Source organism: Ricinus communis, chromosome 3 (assembly GCF_019578655.1).
Source record: "Ricinus communis isolate WT05 ecotype wild-type chromosome 3, ASM1957865v1, whole genome shotgun sequence".
NCBI classification, from domain to species: domain Eukaryota; kingdom Viridiplantae; phylum Streptophyta; class Magnoliopsida; order Malpighiales; family Euphorbiaceae; genus Ricinus; species Ricinus communis.
This window is the reverse complement of record NC_063258.1, coordinates 33195859-33212844: the sequence shown is the minus strand read 5'-3', so window position 1 is coordinate 33212844 and position 16986 is coordinate 33195859. Positions and strand designations below refer to the sequence as shown.

The 16986-nt window shown below is 36.1% G+C and overlaps 4 protein-coding genes across 5 annotated transcripts; 1 reads left to right on the top strand and 3 right to left on the bottom strand.

The window, feature by feature from the left end:
• Positions 1-1343: 1343 nt before the first annotated feature.
• Positions 1344-6395, bottom strand: LOC8282100 (serine/threonine-protein kinase STY13). 2 transcript variants are annotated; one of them, XM_015724662.3, is made up of 4 exons: positions 6218-6395; positions 5681-5774; positions 3953-4967; positions 1344-2010 (listed from the first exon to the last, which is right to left on the bottom strand). In XM_015724662.3, exons 3-4 carry the CDS (start codon positions 4867-4869, stop codon positions 1671-1673), a joined length of 1257 nt encoding a protein of 418 aa, XP_015580148.1. In that variant the 5' UTR covers positions 4870-4967; positions 5681-5774; positions 6218-6395; the 3' UTR covers positions 1344-1670. The 2 variants fall into 2 exon arrangements, with proteins under 2 accessions (XP_015580148.1, XP_002528000.1); XM_002527954.4 differs by having other exon boundaries at positions 3953-4861.
• An 885-nt stretch (positions 6396-7280) lies between these two features.
• LOC107261965 (probable nucleoredoxin 3) lies at positions 7281-9817 on the bottom strand. Its single transcript, XM_025158931.2, is given in 4 exon segments — positions 7281-7969; positions 7972-8037; positions 9415-9636; positions 9796-9817. Coding segments are annotated over 4 exon segments (594 nt in total). The 3' UTR covers positions 7281-7685.
• Positions 9818-11842: 2025 nt separating this feature from the next.
• Positions 11843-14423, bottom strand: LOC8282099 (pollen receptor-like kinase 1). The gene is made up of 3 exons (XM_002527953.4): positions 13527-14423; positions 12670-13233; positions 11843-12581 (listed from the first exon to the last, which is right to left on the bottom strand). Exons 1-3 carry the CDS (start codon positions 14179-14181, stop codon positions 11911-11913), a joined length of 1890 nt encoding a protein of 629 aa, XP_002527999.3. The 5' UTR covers positions 14182-14423; the 3' UTR covers positions 11843-11910.
• Positions 14424-15103: 680 nt separating this feature from the next.
• On the top strand, positions 15104-16939 carry LOC8282113. Its single transcript, XM_002527952.4, has 3 exons — positions 15104-16187; positions 16329-16581; positions 16660-16939. The coding sequence occupies exons 1-3, from the start codon at positions 15267-15269 to the stop codon at positions 16794-16796; spliced, it is 1311 nt and encodes a 436-aa protein (XP_002527998.1). The 5' UTR covers positions 15104-15266; the 3' UTR covers positions 16797-16939.
• The last annotated feature ends 47 nt before the right edge of the window (positions 16940-16986 follow it).

Sequence of the window (16986 nt, the reverse complement as noted above, 5' to 3'; positions counted from 1 at the left end):
AAACTCTCCACGTGCCGGCAGTTACACTGACTATGACACTCTGACTTCATGTAAGTCAATACACTTAATCTTAGAATCTCAATGCTGAGGATCTTAGAGGGTGAAACAAGACGACAATGAAGATTATTAAGAAGCAGCCAACTACAGAACGCATATCAGCACAAATGAAGGATAACGATGGTCAAAAGGAAGAAACTATTAACAAAGGCACTGGTTTGGCATTTACAGGAACTTGTTAGGATATATCAAACATTTTGCCATATCGTTGAAAAGGCCGGGTAATATGAATATAAAAATTCTATAACTAACAGAAGCATTTTGTAGCTGCCCTATAAGTAGTGTTAAAATAGGAGGCGAACTAAGAAAGATAAGAACTAAGTATTGATTCTATAATGAGGTGCCACCCATGCAATTATAACAAACTAAAGAGATGGAATTGTAGGGATCCAAGAAGCGTTGGATGCATTTGAAGCCACAGTTGGGTCATCATCAGGATCATAAATCCTTTGAGAAACACAGAAAGTAGCACACAAGTACAATTGATAAATGATATTTTAATTCTCAATGCATGCCAATTCAATGTAAGAAGCTCATACTTGGTAATTAATATCCATAAACTACAAGTGGTTAGCCTCTCAACAATAAATGGAACAATTAAGGAGAAGAAAAGGCAGAGATAAACATGTTAACATGAAAGCCCAAAATCCAGAAAAAGAAATCAATCTTACATAGATATAGATTAGGTTTTTTGCAATGGTAAAAGAGTCAAAGTAGGCGATCATATTCACAACGTAATGAATCAAAAGCACACCTCGCAAACAGCGGAGAAAAAGAAAAGTAAAAGCAACAAAATCGATTCCTATACAAAATCGATATGAAATGCTCTGATCCTTTTTTTCAAAAAAAAAAAAAAAAAGAGAAAAAATTGATTATTTGCAATCGAAGGTTAGAAAGTAAGAAGAAGAAGAAGAAAAGAACAAACGAAAGAATTGAATAAAGACGAAGATTGACGGAAGCGTTCTTATTGCGACTGTTGCAAGTGCTTCCCTCTCTCGTTACAATCTACACATTTGTTCAGTAATTCTTTTTTAGGCTTTCTCTTCCGTCCAACAATAATAATGCGATGAACTATCTCTAATCCTTCTTTTCTTTCTTTCCATTTTTCCTTCTCAAAGTTTAGTTTTCTTTCACTACTTGCCTGACCATTTTTCCATCTTAGATATTAATTTATCAGTTACCATATAAGATTCAGACCTAAATGATAATACATCAATAAAATTGGGCATCTAATGGGCACCAAAAGCAAGTAAGTAGCCTTTGAGCAAATATCAGATAACCTCCAATTTTTCAAATTTTTTGTAAATTGTAATTTGTAATATGAAACAAGAACACTCCACAACTTTGTAAGCGGCAGATCCCATATATTTGCTACAGATTGTATGAAATATAAAATGTTAACCACTACAACTAACCAAACCACCCTTCCCTCCACCCCCACATTCAATTGCTACTCCATTACAAATTCACTACCAACGTCTCCATGGTTAACTTCTCCCTATCTTCAAATAATACCCAAATTAAAAATTACATGCTTATACTTTCATATTACTTCAGTTTTATATTCTTCAGGCTTCTCTCTCTTTTTCACACTATTATATTCTGGATCCAGATCAGTCAACTGTCATGGGTTGGCTAATGCAACATCGGAAACGTGCCTTGCGCACAGTATTCATAATCTCAGATTCAGCATTCTCAAGCATCCTGACAATCTCAGTGAATGGGGGACGGACTTCAGGATTTGTGTCCCAGCACCGAGTCATGATCTCACTCAGCACAGGTAGACAGTCGTGTGGGATGACCGGCCTTACACCTTTGTTAACCACAGCAAATGCAGCCTGCACTGCTGACATGTTCTGGAAGGGAAGCAACCCTGTTATCAGCTCCCAAAGTACAATCCCAAAGCTATATACATCCACCTTCTGCGTATAAGGTCTATGTTGAATCATCTCCCTGCCACCACAAACCGCAACATTAAACACAAAATACAACAGCAACTTACAGCCAAGATTTCCAAAGGCAGCCATACAACAGAGAAGAAACTTCAACAATACGAAATAGAAACGAGTGAACCAACAGCATCCCTCTGCAAATTGACCTGTTATCTCCTCTTGATCCCGTCTTACCCACAATAAACCATTTGCAAGACACAGGATTACAAACAAGAAACAATTAGTTCTAAGAAACCAGGAACTTTCCTAATTAATTGTTGGCCCTGACATATATTCCTATTTACAAGTTCCATTGAACAGCTACCAGAGAACTCTGCAACATTTTAAACAGATTTTTGAATTCAAACTTTAAGAAAAATAAAAATCATAGGACACATTCCTTATGTCACCTATAACTAACTTCAATTCCTTCATTCCATATTTAGAAAATAGTCCACCAGACGTTGCAGGACCTAGAGACAATGAAATTTCAGGACAACTAGGGTGACAATAAAAAATGCTTAATTCTTTATTTTCAGGTACTAGGAGTTTATGCTGTATAGGCTACTGAAAGTCTTCTATAATTGCAATCCCTGGTTTGTGTTTTTCCAAGGGAAAAAACAGGCCAAATCAACTTAAATATTTGCAAGTAACATAAGGCGTTAATACGTGAATTAATGTAAAATTCAAAGAGCAGCATTGCCATAACTCAGAAACTATTTTTCAATGAGGTCAAATTTGTATTCATCAATCAAAATGGGAAACACGATTATTATAATAACTAAATAGAGTACACACTCCAAGGGAATCGAAAAGAAGAAAAACTTTAAAAGTAAAATAGAGATTGAGAGAGCATAAAAGAACGGAAATCTTTTAATATGCAATGAATGATCTCAAACCATGTCGCCTGAACATGTTCATAGCACTTCCATACATCGATAACTTATTTCTTTAAAATCTCTTTAGCTCACAAGAAAACCACTATCAAGCAATGACCACTCCACCACAAATGTACCTCCTCCCAAAGAAAGTCGAAGCCGAGAAATCCGTTAAATTTGCAATCATTTTTTACAGCATTAAAGAGGTAAGGAAGGTTAACCTAGGATAAGGCTTAGGAAATCAATTGAAAGACAAAGTCCCTTATTAAGTTTTTATAACATAAACACATAAAAGACTGGATATGCTTGTTAAAGCTACTTATTAAGGTTTTTATTCCTCTGTTAGAGCAAGTCCCAATACTCAAGTTTGAGAGAAAGGTTGTAATAATGAGCTGTAACATTCCGTCCAAAACACTTCCATCCTCATTTCCCAACAATCAATTGGAAAGTGCCATACTCTAAGAGGGTAAGAAAAATCTTTGACTTAATACTTGGGAACAAAAAGATGAGAGGACAACAAGAAAATGAAAAATAGAGGAAAAGAAAATTAATTTCACTTATTATGTATGCATTCAAGAAGAATATGGGAGGAAATAAAACAGAACAACTATTTGCAAGGAAGGAATCTCCTCCTTTCATATTCCTTCCCTCTACTTCCATCTCTCTTCCAAACAAGTAAAAGTTGCTCATATTTCAAAACAACGTTTTTTCCATCTCTTTGCAACCTCACAAATTGCAAAGAGTTGAGAAAGAAGCATAAGCCCCAAACAAATAAAAAAATGTATACATAAGTGCACAGACAGGTCAGTACCCAGCATCTTTCTCATTTGAATTGCCATTAGTTGTATGAGAATTCCAAACAATGGTGTATAAAAAAAGAATTTCATGAAGACTAAATAACTACCACCTTTCATTCTAAGACACATTTATGAACCACTAAAAGGGAACAATATGTGTGGAAATATTTATAAATCATGCTAGGAATTAGAGGGGAAAATTTAAAAGGCTACACCAAAAATATGAACACTAATAATAGATTAACATAAAAGAAAGGAGCCTAAATGCTAAAAATATCTGGAGACTTACGGAGCCATCCAACGGTATGTCCCTGTTTCCGGTGTCATTCCCTCAGTCTGCACCTCAATCCGTGCAACACCAAAATCTGCAATTTTTATTGACTTATCAGCAGAAATCAGAAGGTTATCTGACTTCAAATCCCGGTGTATAAACCCAAGACCATGAACATAAGCCATTCCCCTTGCAACATCCAATGCCTGCTTAACTGCCAATTTCAATGGCACTGCCCGATTCTGTCTCCTTGTCAAAGCCTGCCTTACTGACCCTCCCTTGGCATACTCTGTCACAATACACCAAACCATGGGCTTGCGGCATGCCCCAATAAAGCGCACAATGTTGGGATGCTTCAAAGTTGCAAGCATCATGACTTCCTGCTGAAACTGCTGCTCCATCACCTGTGCCTTCTCATGGCAATTCTCTGGCCTCTCCAATATCTTTATTGCAACATCCTCGCCATTATATGCTCCTCTATACAACTTTCCAAAAGCACCTTGGGCAAATGCTGTTCCCATATTGAGTTTTCTCAAATCAATTGTCCAATCATCATAATTATCCAATCCCTCAGTTTGATACCGACTATCCATCAATGCTTGTGCTAATGCATCCTCATTTAGGGCATGGGTCACCTTCCTCGGACGAAACACACTCTGTCCCACTGAGACACTGTAGTTGTGGTGGCTGACAGGTTTTAAACCTGGGTGGCTTAAGATGTGGGTAAGAGAATCACTGGACCCCACACTACTATTATCCACTGACATCGACACGGACCCACCAGCGTTGCTAGTTTGTAAACTGTCAATGGACATGTTTGTTCCCTCACCGAGTTTTTGGTAGAAGCCTTGTGTGAAATCATAGTAGTTGACATTGTCATCACTTCCGCCTACAAGTCCTGTAAATTTTGGCCCTTCCACCATTTTCCTGATCATGAATGGATCTCCTCAAAATAAAATCAGAGAGACGCAATTATTCTTATCCAAAATTCCTCAAAGCTCATCTAGAGGTGCCAACTAATACAGTGCATGCCCTAAAATCAAATATATATGAGAACTTTGTAAGTCATTATTAACATGATACGATAGTGAAAAATAATCAATGCTCCCTGAGGAAACTGGTCCAATGACTCATTTATTAGAGCAAAATCCATGACTCTTTTCACTTCATATAAGCCAATACACCTGATCCTAAATTTTCAACTCTGGATACCTTACGGAGCAACAACATGACAAATGAGGATTAGGATCACCAGTCATAAATTAAGACAATCAGGAACCAGCCAACTTGGGAACACTACTCGCGCAAACATGTGGTACAAATGGTCAAAATGAAAATAACTGTAACAAAGGCACAGGACTGAATATACCAGCTTGGCATTTAAGGAAACTAATTATCATGTGAAGGAATTCATGAAAAATCATGTAGCTTGTAGCACGTTTTTGTTTCTCTCAAAATGCGTCGTTTTATTAAGTTGTAATAAATGAATTCTATGAACTATGAGCTTTCCAAACATGAGAGCTGATTAATAGGATTCAATTAAATTGATTCTTCCAATTTTAGACTTTCCAAACACTACAGTTGAGATGGATCATGCATTAATAAACGACCAGCGAACTTAATATTTGCAGGGCATATCAGCTGAAATATTTATAATAAGGAATGAAATAACTGCGAAACGGATTTAAAAAGAAAGTGATAATATAAGGAGCCCAAATAAGAAACACAATAGCTTTGACCCCATACTTTGTAATTAATAACAAATTATGGAGATGAAATTATTGGAATCCACAAAGCTCCGGATGCATTTGAAGCTACAGTTTGATCAACATCTTCGGGGCTGTAACAGGAAACAAGCATCACAATTAGAAACCCTTAGAAGAACGCACAAACTAAAATATAAATATAAAAAAGGTAGAAATTAAACTGTCAGTGACAGTTGAATAAAATAAATCTCTTAGTTATTAACAGAAACTAAAGTGTAGTAATATTTGGAATTGGCGGCTTTCTAAAAAGAAATATCAGAATAGATAAAATAAAATAAAATACAGAAGCGTATAAAAATTAAGATCATCCAACACAAGAAGGAAACAGAGAGCAGCAAATATTACTAGCATACTGCAGAGCCTAAAATCCAAGAAAACACGAGTTTATAGTTATAGATCAGGTAGACAGGTCAAAGTAGAGTATCAAAATCACAAAAAGAAAATCGATGGATTTAAATGCACAAGGAACAGCGCAAATTTGTAAAAAAAGAAGAGAGGGAAAAGAAAAAGGATTTACCTGATTATAGAATAGATACAAAATTATTGGAAAGTATAAACTGAACCAAACCCAAAGATCACGAAGCAATCCGCTGAAGACCAAGAGCAAAGACCAGAGAGAAGCAGTCTTTGTTTTTCATTTTTTTTCCAAAGCCTCGTTTTTTATTCTGACCGTTCCAACGCTCACTCGCGACTACGCATGTTAGTCTTCACTCGCTTTACATATATTCTGTTTCATTTTTATTTTTATTTTTCTTACAAAAATGTTTTTCATACAAAATTTTATTACTGTTTTCTTTTTTTTTTATTATTACCAACATCCTTCCTATTATGCGATAATCCTCAGTAGGCTTTGCAATTTTATTAATTTTATATATTATTATAATAAATTATTAATTATTTTATCCAGTATCGTTATTATTTTATTGATAAAATAATATTAAGTTAAAATAAATTATTATTTAAATATTTATTAAATTATAATATTTTTATAGTTATAAAATTTCTTACAGGAAATTAATTAGTTTATAGAAAGAATTTCAATAATTTCAACTTGAGATATAGAATAAGAAAAAAAAAAAAAGGGTTAGCTTAGAAATGAGTTGCTGAATATTCATTTGTTTTTTGTATAACGCTAAAATTGAATTTCTTAATAAAGAGAAACAATGTTAGAAGTGAAAAATAGATGATTTTAATTGTTGTGTTTTAAAGAGAGAGATAATACCTTATATGCCTGTGTAATGAAAATGGGAATCACTTTGATCTTGTTTACTATAAATTTAATTTAACAAGTTATCTATTCATATTCATATATTGTGTTGTTTTTATTTTCAAAAATATATTTATATGTAAAAATTTTAAGAAATATTAAACTGGATATATTTAATGACAACTTAATGAAAAATATAGATAATTAGTAATTTTTGTAGGATAAAAGAGAAGAAGTTTTGAGGAGGATGTGATGGGCGTCCATCTCTTCAACAATTTTAGATCCCAAAATGGAATTGGCACTGTAAAGCCGACACACATTCATATTCAGATAGCATTGCTGTTCTGATGATACTATTGTACGGACCGGTAAGTAGCCTCTCCTAAAATTAGCAAAATCAAATACGAGTTTTTGGCTAATTCATTACAGAGAGAAGTTGATAAGGAAAAAAAACAATCCAGGTCCATGATGCTGGAAATAAGAAAGCTTTTGCATACATTTGATTTTGAGCTCATCACTGCAATTCCAAAATGTGTGAAGATCTTCTTGAGCTTACATAAGATATATTTGAATCAGTCTGCGAGAAAACCAACCATAACAATATATGATCAAATCAACGCTTGTGTTGATAGCAGTGAACAATGGCACAACTCATCAATCTACTACCTCTACAAAGACATAGCAATGTTAGATGCATGTTTTCTTCGGCAACTGCTCTCAATCTGTTTAGCTCACATTCCCAAGATCCGACCTCTCTTTCTGCCTCTACTCTGAGCACTTAAGCGCAAAGGATCCAGCATCTCCTCAAAAGTATGGCTGCTTCTATCTCTGCAACCCTCCATTCCGGGAATGGGAATCCCTTGGCGCCATACACTGGAATCATGCCCTTTCCATATGTGCTTATAGTCCTCCCGTCCTCTCCAATTATCACCAGAGCTGGAATCCGTTTTATGTTGAGCATCCTACACAAGTCCTGTCCTCATACGGGATAGCCACCCATGTTCATATTGAATTCTTTAACATCTTTATCTTTGGACACCAATATAATTACCAAACATCCGTCTCAGTCGTTTTCAGCTCATTGTAAGCTTTTGTAAGTTGGGCGGTGAAGGCACGACTAGGAGAGCACTCTATAAGTTATACAGTGTTACATCACGAATCCGTCCAATTCGTTATTTAATTTAACAATTTTAATTTTTTAAAAATTTAAAATACAAGTACAATATTAAACATAAATTGCATCATATACCGTATTGAACTAATTTTTTCGATTTTGTACTATTTTTTATACTAATATTTAAAAAAATACAATTTTAAATTTTACCTTTAATTAAATATATTAAAAAAATACGATTGACATCTAAATAAGAATTGGAATTAAGTAGAATTACAATCACATTATTGAATAATTTATTTTACAATTTTAGTCCACTTTCAAATATAGTAATTTAATATCAAATATAAACTATTAAAATATTTGTTATTGCTGGCATAATAATATTTTGCAGATGACTAACATTAAAATAAAAAATTATAAATTTTATATAGCACTAAAATATAAGTCCAATTTTAGGTGTGAGAGATGCGGCTGGCTTAAAATTTGTAAATCGAGAGCTAAATGTGAGAGAATAGACATATAAATTGAGATTTGAGACATGCAGTTGGCTGTTGCAGTAGATAATATTAGTAAAAAAGAAATTAACACTTAAGTATATAGTAAATTAATAATATAGTATACACTGTACAACAAATATTTTATATATTATAGGTATTTTATAAAATATAAACTATATTGTAGTATAGTTAATATTTTACATGTATTATTTATATAATATATATAATTATTAATAAATATATGTAAAAAATTCGAATCTATAATTTAGTCCGGATCAGTATAAAACGGCTCAATTCTGATACGGTTATGACTAAAGAACCAATACCATACTGTAATAATAAAATATTTTCGAATCAATTCAATTCGGTTATAAAATTTTTTAATTATTTCAGTCTTAATACATTTCAATATGGTTATTAAGTTCATACGGGAATCACCAATATCTATTCTTAACCCTATCAGTATATACTATGCCAACAAGTTTAGAAACTAATATCTGAAAGACATAGTTTTTTTTAGTCCATATATATATATACATATACATACAAACATCAAGTAATAAAGGATCAAACAAAACAGAATCACCTTTCTAGCATCTTTGGATACAACATAGTTTCATTCTTCATGTGCCAAAAGTTATAGTTTTCCTCTCTTTTATAATAATGCTACTTTTTATTTAATTAAATGGGAAGAATTTTGAAATTAAGACACATGCTACCCAAGCCGAAAGGCTCACCCAATACACCCTAAATAATGCCTAAGCATCTAAATTCCAAACCTCATAAATATAATTGAAATATTTGACACATATTATATAAGTTATTGGACACAACTTAATCACTATTATCAATATAAAATCAAAACTAAGATCCTTCCAATTACTATAGCAGACTAAGGAAAGACACGAAACAACAGGTCTTGCAGTAAATATTGACCTTCTTGGATGCGTTATAAAGGCCGAGAAAATAAAAATGAGCATAGCCATAGTCTTCAATCAACCCGATGGGATCTTCTTCAATAGATATTCCATCTGAATCCAATGATACATATGATGGGATGCGACTGACATAGTAAACGTTGCTCAATGGCCTTTGTAGTTCCACATCAAACGAAACTGCAAATAATATTGTGTGTGGAGATGGGAGTTTAGAAGAAAAATTTCAAAAGGAGCGAAAGAGGGATAAGGAAGGAAGAATTGTATGTATTATAAAGAAAGATAAAGGGAACATACAATACAAATTGTATATTCTGCAGAAGAGTGGTACATGCATACATGTATCTGTCAGTTGTTGCATCTACAGTGGTACATCCTTGTTATCCAACGTAGGGTATTGATACGATCTCGCCTAAATATATCACCCCGCGAGAATAAGAGCTCGTCTGATTATGATTCAAACCGGTCTTTGATAAAGATCAGTTAATTAAACAATAGATATTCACTCCATCTTAATCTATTTTCTTATGTATTTGAGGTAGGGATCTTACAAACGTTGTAGTTATTCATTAGGCTATGGATTCTTTTTATGGTAAGTTTAGAGATCTTTGGAGAGAAGATTTCCCATGAAAAAGCTCTAGACGATTTTTAAAAAAACCTCAAAGAAGATCCCTATCAAAGAAGATTTTCATCAGAAGAGATTTTCATAAAAATGGATCTCCATAGAGATCATCGAAAAACTTTTAAGAAATATTTACTCACAATATGGATTCTTTTTATGGTAAGTTTAGAGATCTTTCGAGAGAAGATTTCCCATGAAAAAGCTCTAGACGATTTTTAAAAAAACCTCAAAGAAGATCCCTATCAAGGAAGATTTTCATAAGAAGAGATTTTCATAAAAATGGATCTCCAAAGAGATCATCGAAAAACTTTTAAGAAATATTTACTCACAATAATCCTAAAAGGATCTACATCATTACCCATCCGAATCTTTAACTCAGAACTTATGGGAGAGGCATCTGCGATGCATACTCGCCTAAAGATATCGCATAGAAAAGCTACAAAATTGGAGAGAGAGTTATAAAATTGTCCGAAGAGCTATAGGATCATACAAAGTACTATAAGATCACCCGAAAAGCTATGAGATCTCCCATATACCATAACTCATTGATCTCCATCAGTTATCATAATCAAGCACCACGTTCTTCACTTTTTGAAAAATAGGAGATCATGTCCCCACTATTCAAAGTGTTGATCAGTAACTCTTCCGTACAGATCTCTCCAGTGTAGATCTTTTGTACATATCTCTCCAATATAGATCTTCCATACAGATCTTTCCAATATATACCTCTTGTGTAGTTCTCTGCAATATAGATCTCCCGTGTAGATCTCCGCAATATAGATCTCCATCATCAGCTCTATCATATAGATTTCCATAATCATTTCAGCTCATCAAGCAATATAAGTCTAAACATCATTGGTGCGATGTACAACTAAGCCTTAGCTCCAAAAGATGTTCACACTCCGAGTCTTTAATTTGAAATTAAGGGGGGACATGTGATACGATCTCGCCTAAATAGATCAACCCGTAAGAACAAGAGCTCGCCTGATTATGATTCCAACCGATCATTGATAAAGATCAATTAATTAAGAGATAGATATTCACTCCAACGCAACCTATTTTCTTGTGTATTCGGGGTAGGACTTTTATCTATGTTGTAGTTATTCATTAGGTTATGGATTCTTTTTGTGGTAAGCTTTATCTCCTACAACGAAGGAGATGTATTGTAAGTGAACTACTCTACTATAAGGTCTATAAATATAAGGTAATACACAACAAGAAGGGGAGAATGGAATTATAACCTTCTAAATACTTATATTCTTTTGCCTTTACCAAATATTAACTTGACCGTCGGAGTGGTATTCTAGGTACTATGCCTAGGGAATCCTGACTTGTCGTTTTGCAAATGTAGCATCAGAAACAGTTCATCTATAGAGATCGGTATATATATTAAAATTTCTAGTTTGTATCAGGTATTATTCATTTTCCACAAATTGATATCATTATGGATTTAACTTTCATGATCTTGATTTGCCATATCACAAAAGGTTTTGATGGCTTTGATATTTTTTAACCATGTAATTTCACGAAAGCAGCTTTTGAGACATCATTGTCCTTTTTTTTTTCGCCCCATTTTAAGAAAAGTAATAAGGAACAAACTAAGACATGGAATATGAAATTTAAGTAATTTCTATAATTTAATTCCTGAAGAGTTAGACAGAAGATTTAAGAAATTATAATTTAGTTGATGATAGATTAATTGGTAAGGAAGGGTATTCTACATAAGCATTAAGCAGATATGCAGGCAAAAGTAAACAATTGAAATCGAAAGAAAAGGGAGGATGAGATTGACGATGATAAAAATAGATACAATGGCAGTAGCATAGGATCACTCAGGCATTGATGGAAAAAGAGAAATCATCATCAGTCATAGCTCTGGAAGAATAAATGTCGGCTTCACTTGCATTCGAGCTAAACTCATCACACTCCCTCTCTCTTTCCTTCAACTCCTCGATCCTATCAACTGCCTCTCTCAAATCCCACCTCCTCTCCACTTTCCATTCACAGCAGCACATCCCTATCTTCAGCAGCTTTAGCATCTCACCTTCCCCATTCTTTGTCCCGCTCATCTCCACATCAAACACCTCCCCCGTCCACTCTTCTCTAACTACTGAATTCACCCATCTCGCCAAATCTCCTTTGCTGCTCCCTTGTCTTTCATAATTAGCTGGGAACTTGCCCGTTAACATTTCAAGAATTAGTATTCCTAGGCTCCACACATCAGTCTTTCTTATAGTGCGAGCATACTGGGTGAATTCAGGGGACTTGTAGGCTGCCATGTGTTGCTGTGCATGACCTTTGTTCACAAGGGGAGCCAGCGCGTAGTCTGTCAACAGAGGCTCGAATGTATGGTCTACTAGTACGTTTGATGATTTGAGGTGACCGTGTGGCAGTGTTAGGCTTGGCAACTCTTTGTGTAGGTACGCCAATCCTCTTGCTACTCCTTTTATTATCTTTAGACGAGTTGGCCAGTCTAGCTTTTTTCCTCCCGAACTATGCTTACCTGAACATCTTATTAAAAGTTTACTTTGCATACATAATCAACGAAGCATGTAAAGATAGAAAGCAATATGTAAATATTGTAAATATACCATGAAGATGTGTAGCCAAGCTTCCATTTTCGACATAGTCTGAAATTAAAAGTTTTTCATCGTTTCTATAATAGAATGCTACAAGAGGGAGCAAGTTACGGTGCGACAGGGTTCCAAGCCTTGTGATGTGGTCATAGAATTCAGATTTTGGAGCATCGCTCATTTCCCTAAACCTCTTCACAACCATAGCAGATCCGTCTGCAATCACTGCCTTATAAGATGGCCCAAAATCACTGCTCCCCAAGATCTCAGCAGAGGCCCTGAGAAGGCCTTGCAACTCGAATCTCTCCCTATCGTTCCTTACGAATTCCAACTTTCCCTTGTTGCCATCAGGGGACTCCTTTGGGGCCATAATGGCAAATTGGGCGTGGGCTTCAGTACCTTGAACTTGGAGCTGCTTTAGACTCAGTTGGGGGGTTTTGGTTCGGCCACGGCGAAAATAGGCGAATGCGAGGATGGCAGCCAATGCAACCACAGAGGCCACTACTACCACTATGATTATCAGAGTCTTGTTCTTGGACGACTTGCATGACGGCAGCGGCTTTCCACAAAGCCCATCGTTCCCTGATTCATACAAACTTACTTTCGTTCAATTAACGGACCTTCTACATATAATATTATTTTACATGCAACTTAAAACTGATTGTATACAAGAAATCATTTCTTAACGTACAAATTTATATTATAAAGAAAATAGTACATCTAATCTAGGCATGGCAATTAAAAGTTTATTTGTTAGACCAGGTCAACCAAATTACCTAGGTATTATAATCTAATCCATTGAATATATAAATATATATAATTAATTAAAACTTTTGAATCGAAGTGGATGAAAATGAAACAAAAGATAAATTAACCTGCAAAAAGGCTTGGACTGATATCGGCAAGGGAAGCCGGAATATGACCCGTAAGGTGGTTATTAGAGACGTTAAAGAAAGAGAAGTGGCGCTGAAAGTCGGGGATTTGGCCATCAAACTGATTGTCCTCAAGACTGAGTCTCACAAGCTTTGTCAATGGAACAAGCGAGGAAGGGATTGGGCCACTGAAAACGTTATGTCCCAGATGAAGTTGCGCCAAGGAATTCATCCCATAAAAAGCATCGTCCGGAATTACACCCGAGAATTCGTTGAACGACAAATACAGCGTCTTCAAGGATCTGAGTTTATTGAGGTGATCAGGAAAAGGTCCCTGGAAGCTGTTGTTCTTGAAGCTTAAAGCCCTCAGCTGTGGCAACAATGCCAGGGAGTCGAAGTCTATCTTGCCAGAGAGGCCCATGTTCTCAAGAATCAACCTATAGATGTACCCATCGTCGTTGCAATCCACGCCAACCCAAATTGAAGTATTGGCGCGGCATGGAGTGGATGTTTCCTTCCAGTCATAAAGCAGAGAGGGATTAGAGAGAGAATTCTTGAAGGTGAGGAGGGCGGCTGCATCATCAGCGTCAGCGAAAAACCCCACAATAATATGAGATAGCATGAGAATAATACATGCTACTACCCTGCAAGCCATCATGGAATGGAAGATGATGAAGCATATATCGGCTACTTAATTGCTAACATTTAACATTTAACATTTAACTAGGAGGAGATGGAGAGGACGAGTAATTAATATACGTAGTAGAAAATGATTATGAATTGGAGTTAGAGGAGACAAATAATTCCACTCAACAATGAGCTGTTAATTGAGGAACGAGGCCGGCTTTCCTTTGTAAGAGTACTAATATTATGCAGAGCAGGTGAAGTAACTGAATTGTCTCAAATTTTTGTGAGTGTTGGCTCATTAAAAATGCTTTGTCTTTTCACAATAATAATAAATTCATTCATTAAGATGGGATATTCGTTCTTCCTTTGTCTTAATTACATTGATAGGAATGATGTTTTTATTGTTGGTTCAGCCGTCGGTGTGTTGTAATTGTAATTAACAACACCACCACCCCACTATGGGATTTCATCGAGTTTTACAATCAATCAATTACTACTATAGTTTGGAGTCCGGCCTCCCCCTTTGGGGCTCGAGCACTGTATTCTATCAATCAGCCCACTTTTATAGTAGTCGCCAATTATCACACTGCTACTGTCTCTGTCTGGGATCCAATCCACGTATCAAAATTGGACCCCCGATTCATCCCCATCCCATCTACTATCGGCTATCACATTCACATGTATGTATAATGTATATGAGATGTTAAAAAGGTGGTCTATTCTTTGCTTATGTTGAAATTAATCTAAAGCCTCTACCTCTAGTACAAGGCAGACAGCCACTCACGGGATGAAGCTTGATTTTCTGCTTTCACTATTTCTTTCTTTTATGGTCGGAAAGAAAATCTGCCCAAAGATAAAACCTTACACATATATAAAGTATTGTTTTGATATTGGTTTAAGAAAAGGCATAATAGGCTAAGCTTACACTCCCAAGCAATTTGATACCTACCACCTTTTCTAGTTGCTTTGCTTTCTTCATAACCATAAAATTAGTTCGTTAATGTTTCACAGGCAGCTTGCCCTCCATCCATCGCCATCGCCATCGCCATCGCTTCCCTATTTATTACCTTCCTGCTTCCAGTGCAATGCGATTATCATTCCTCAACTCTTTCAACCATGAACCCCTCCCCCACTTGTGCTGACACTCCCCATCCATCTAATCTAAACAACCAACCAGATCATCTGCAGCAGTCTGCCGTCCCCTTATTGCTTCACCCATCCTACGCACGATCAAAATCCTTACTCTTTGATGAACTGCGCCACTTTCGCATCTGCCTCAAATGGTGCGCCCTTGACCACTCCTCTTGCCTTGGCAAATTCATTTCCTACTCCACTTTCATATTCTTCGCTATTATTCTCCCCATTCTCAGCTCCCTCTCTGTAAAACTCCCTCCCTCAGCTGCACTCCGTGACCCTATATCTTTCAACACCCTTGTCCAGTTACCCGAGTCAGGCTTAGCTCTAATAGCTTTCTTCACTCTGTCACGTTTTTTTAGTACGTACGGTCTCCGCCAGCTCTTGTTCCTGGATGGCCTACAGGATGATTCTTTGTTTGTTCGACGTGGCTACTCCAGGGAGCTCGATAAGGCTTTTCGGTACCTAGCCTGCATATTGCTGCCATCTTTCTTTGTGGAACTTGCTCATAAAATCATATTCTTCTCCACCGTCGAAATAACACTGCCTTACATCAGTCTAGGCGTTCCCTTAAATTCTGTGATGTTTCTCTTGGTGCTGGCATCCTGGGTTTATAGGACAGGTGTGTTCTTGTTGGTGTGCGTTCTGTTTCGGCTGACTTGTGAGCTGCAGATACTTAGATTTGAAGGGCTTCATAAGTTGTTCGAGGGATGTGAATCGGATGCCGGTGCCATCTTCAAGGAGCATTTTAGAATTAAGAAACAGTTGTCTGGCACCAGCCACAGATATCGATTCTTCATAATTGCTTGCTCGGTTACCATTACCATTACTCAACTAGGGGCATTACTGCTGGTTCTGGCTTTCAAATCAGAAAAAAACTTCTTCAATTCTGGGGACATTGTGGTAAGTCAGAAGAGTAGAGTGCCAATTGACAACTTGTTTTGTGGGAGAATGTTAGGATAAGTTACTAGTACAAACCTGGTAACTATTATTATTATTATTATTATTATTATTATTATATTATTGTCATTGTGGGGAATGCAGATTTGTTCAGTGGTTCAGCTGAGTGGCTTCTTCTTATGCTTACTGGGAGCAGCGAGAATCACGCATAGAGCTCAAGGCATTGTATCTATAGCAACTAGATGGCATATGATGGTAACATCTGCATCTTCCAGATCAGAGCAAGGCAAATGCCTTGTCCGGGAGACTGATGACTCTATACAAACCGATGACGCTGATCCACCAGATATTTTCATCACACAGGATGCTTCCTCTTTCCAAACAAGGCAGGCTTTTAGTAAGTGAAAACAAGCATTGTATGAGTAGATTTAAGCTGTCGAGAATAATCTGTTAACTGCATGTTTTGATTGCGCAGTTGCATATCTGCAACACAACCATGGGGGAATCACGCTCTTCGGATTCGCACTTGATCGGGGATTGCTGCACACGCTCTTTGCATTTGAGTTCTCTTTGGTGCTGTGGATTTTGAGCAAAGTGGTGGTTCTATCTTGAGCACCGTGGTTCCATACATAAATAAAAGTCAGTACAAAAACTTTCAATAATTCTTGGTAATAATCTTACATGTTTTTCCTTTTCTTTGTAATTTCTTTCAACCTCTCTTATTGCCTAGACACACAGTCTAGATTAAGATTTTATTCCCAAGACTCGACTATTTCACGCTCCTCAAATGGCACAGCTGCAA

Coding starts and splice junctions, on each gene's coding strand:
- LOC8282100 (XM_015724662.3), bottom strand. CDS start 4,869: ATGATCAGGAAAATGGTGGAAGGGCCAAAATTTACAGGACTTGTAGGC. Junction 2,011..3,952: donor ACATACCGTTGGATGGCTCC/GTAAGTCTCCAG, acceptor TTGTGGTGGCAG/GGAGATGATTCAACATAGAC.
- LOC8282099 (XM_002527953.4), bottom strand. CDS start 14,181: ATGATGGCTTGCAGGGTAGTAGCATGTATTATTCTCATGCTATCTCAT. Junction 13,234..13,526: donor CAGTCCAAGCCTTTTTGCAG/GTTAATTTATCT, acceptor TGTATGAATCAG/GGAACGATGGGCTTTGTGGA. Junction 12,582..12,669: donor CTTGGCTACACATCTTCATG/GTATATTTACAA, acceptor TAAGATGTTCAG/GTAAGCATAGTTCGGGAGGA.
- LOC8282113 (XM_002527952.4), top strand. CDS start 15,267: ATGAACCCCTCCCCCACTTGTGCTGACACTCCCCATCCATCTAATCTA. Junction 16,188..16,328: donor TCAATTCTGGGGACATTGTG/GTAAGTCAGAAG, acceptor TGGGGAATGCAG/ATTTGTTCAGTGGTTCAGCT. Junction 16,582..16,659: donor CCAAACAAGGCAGGCTTTTA/GTAAGTGAAAAC, acceptor TTGATTGCGCAG/TTGCATATCTGCAACACAAC.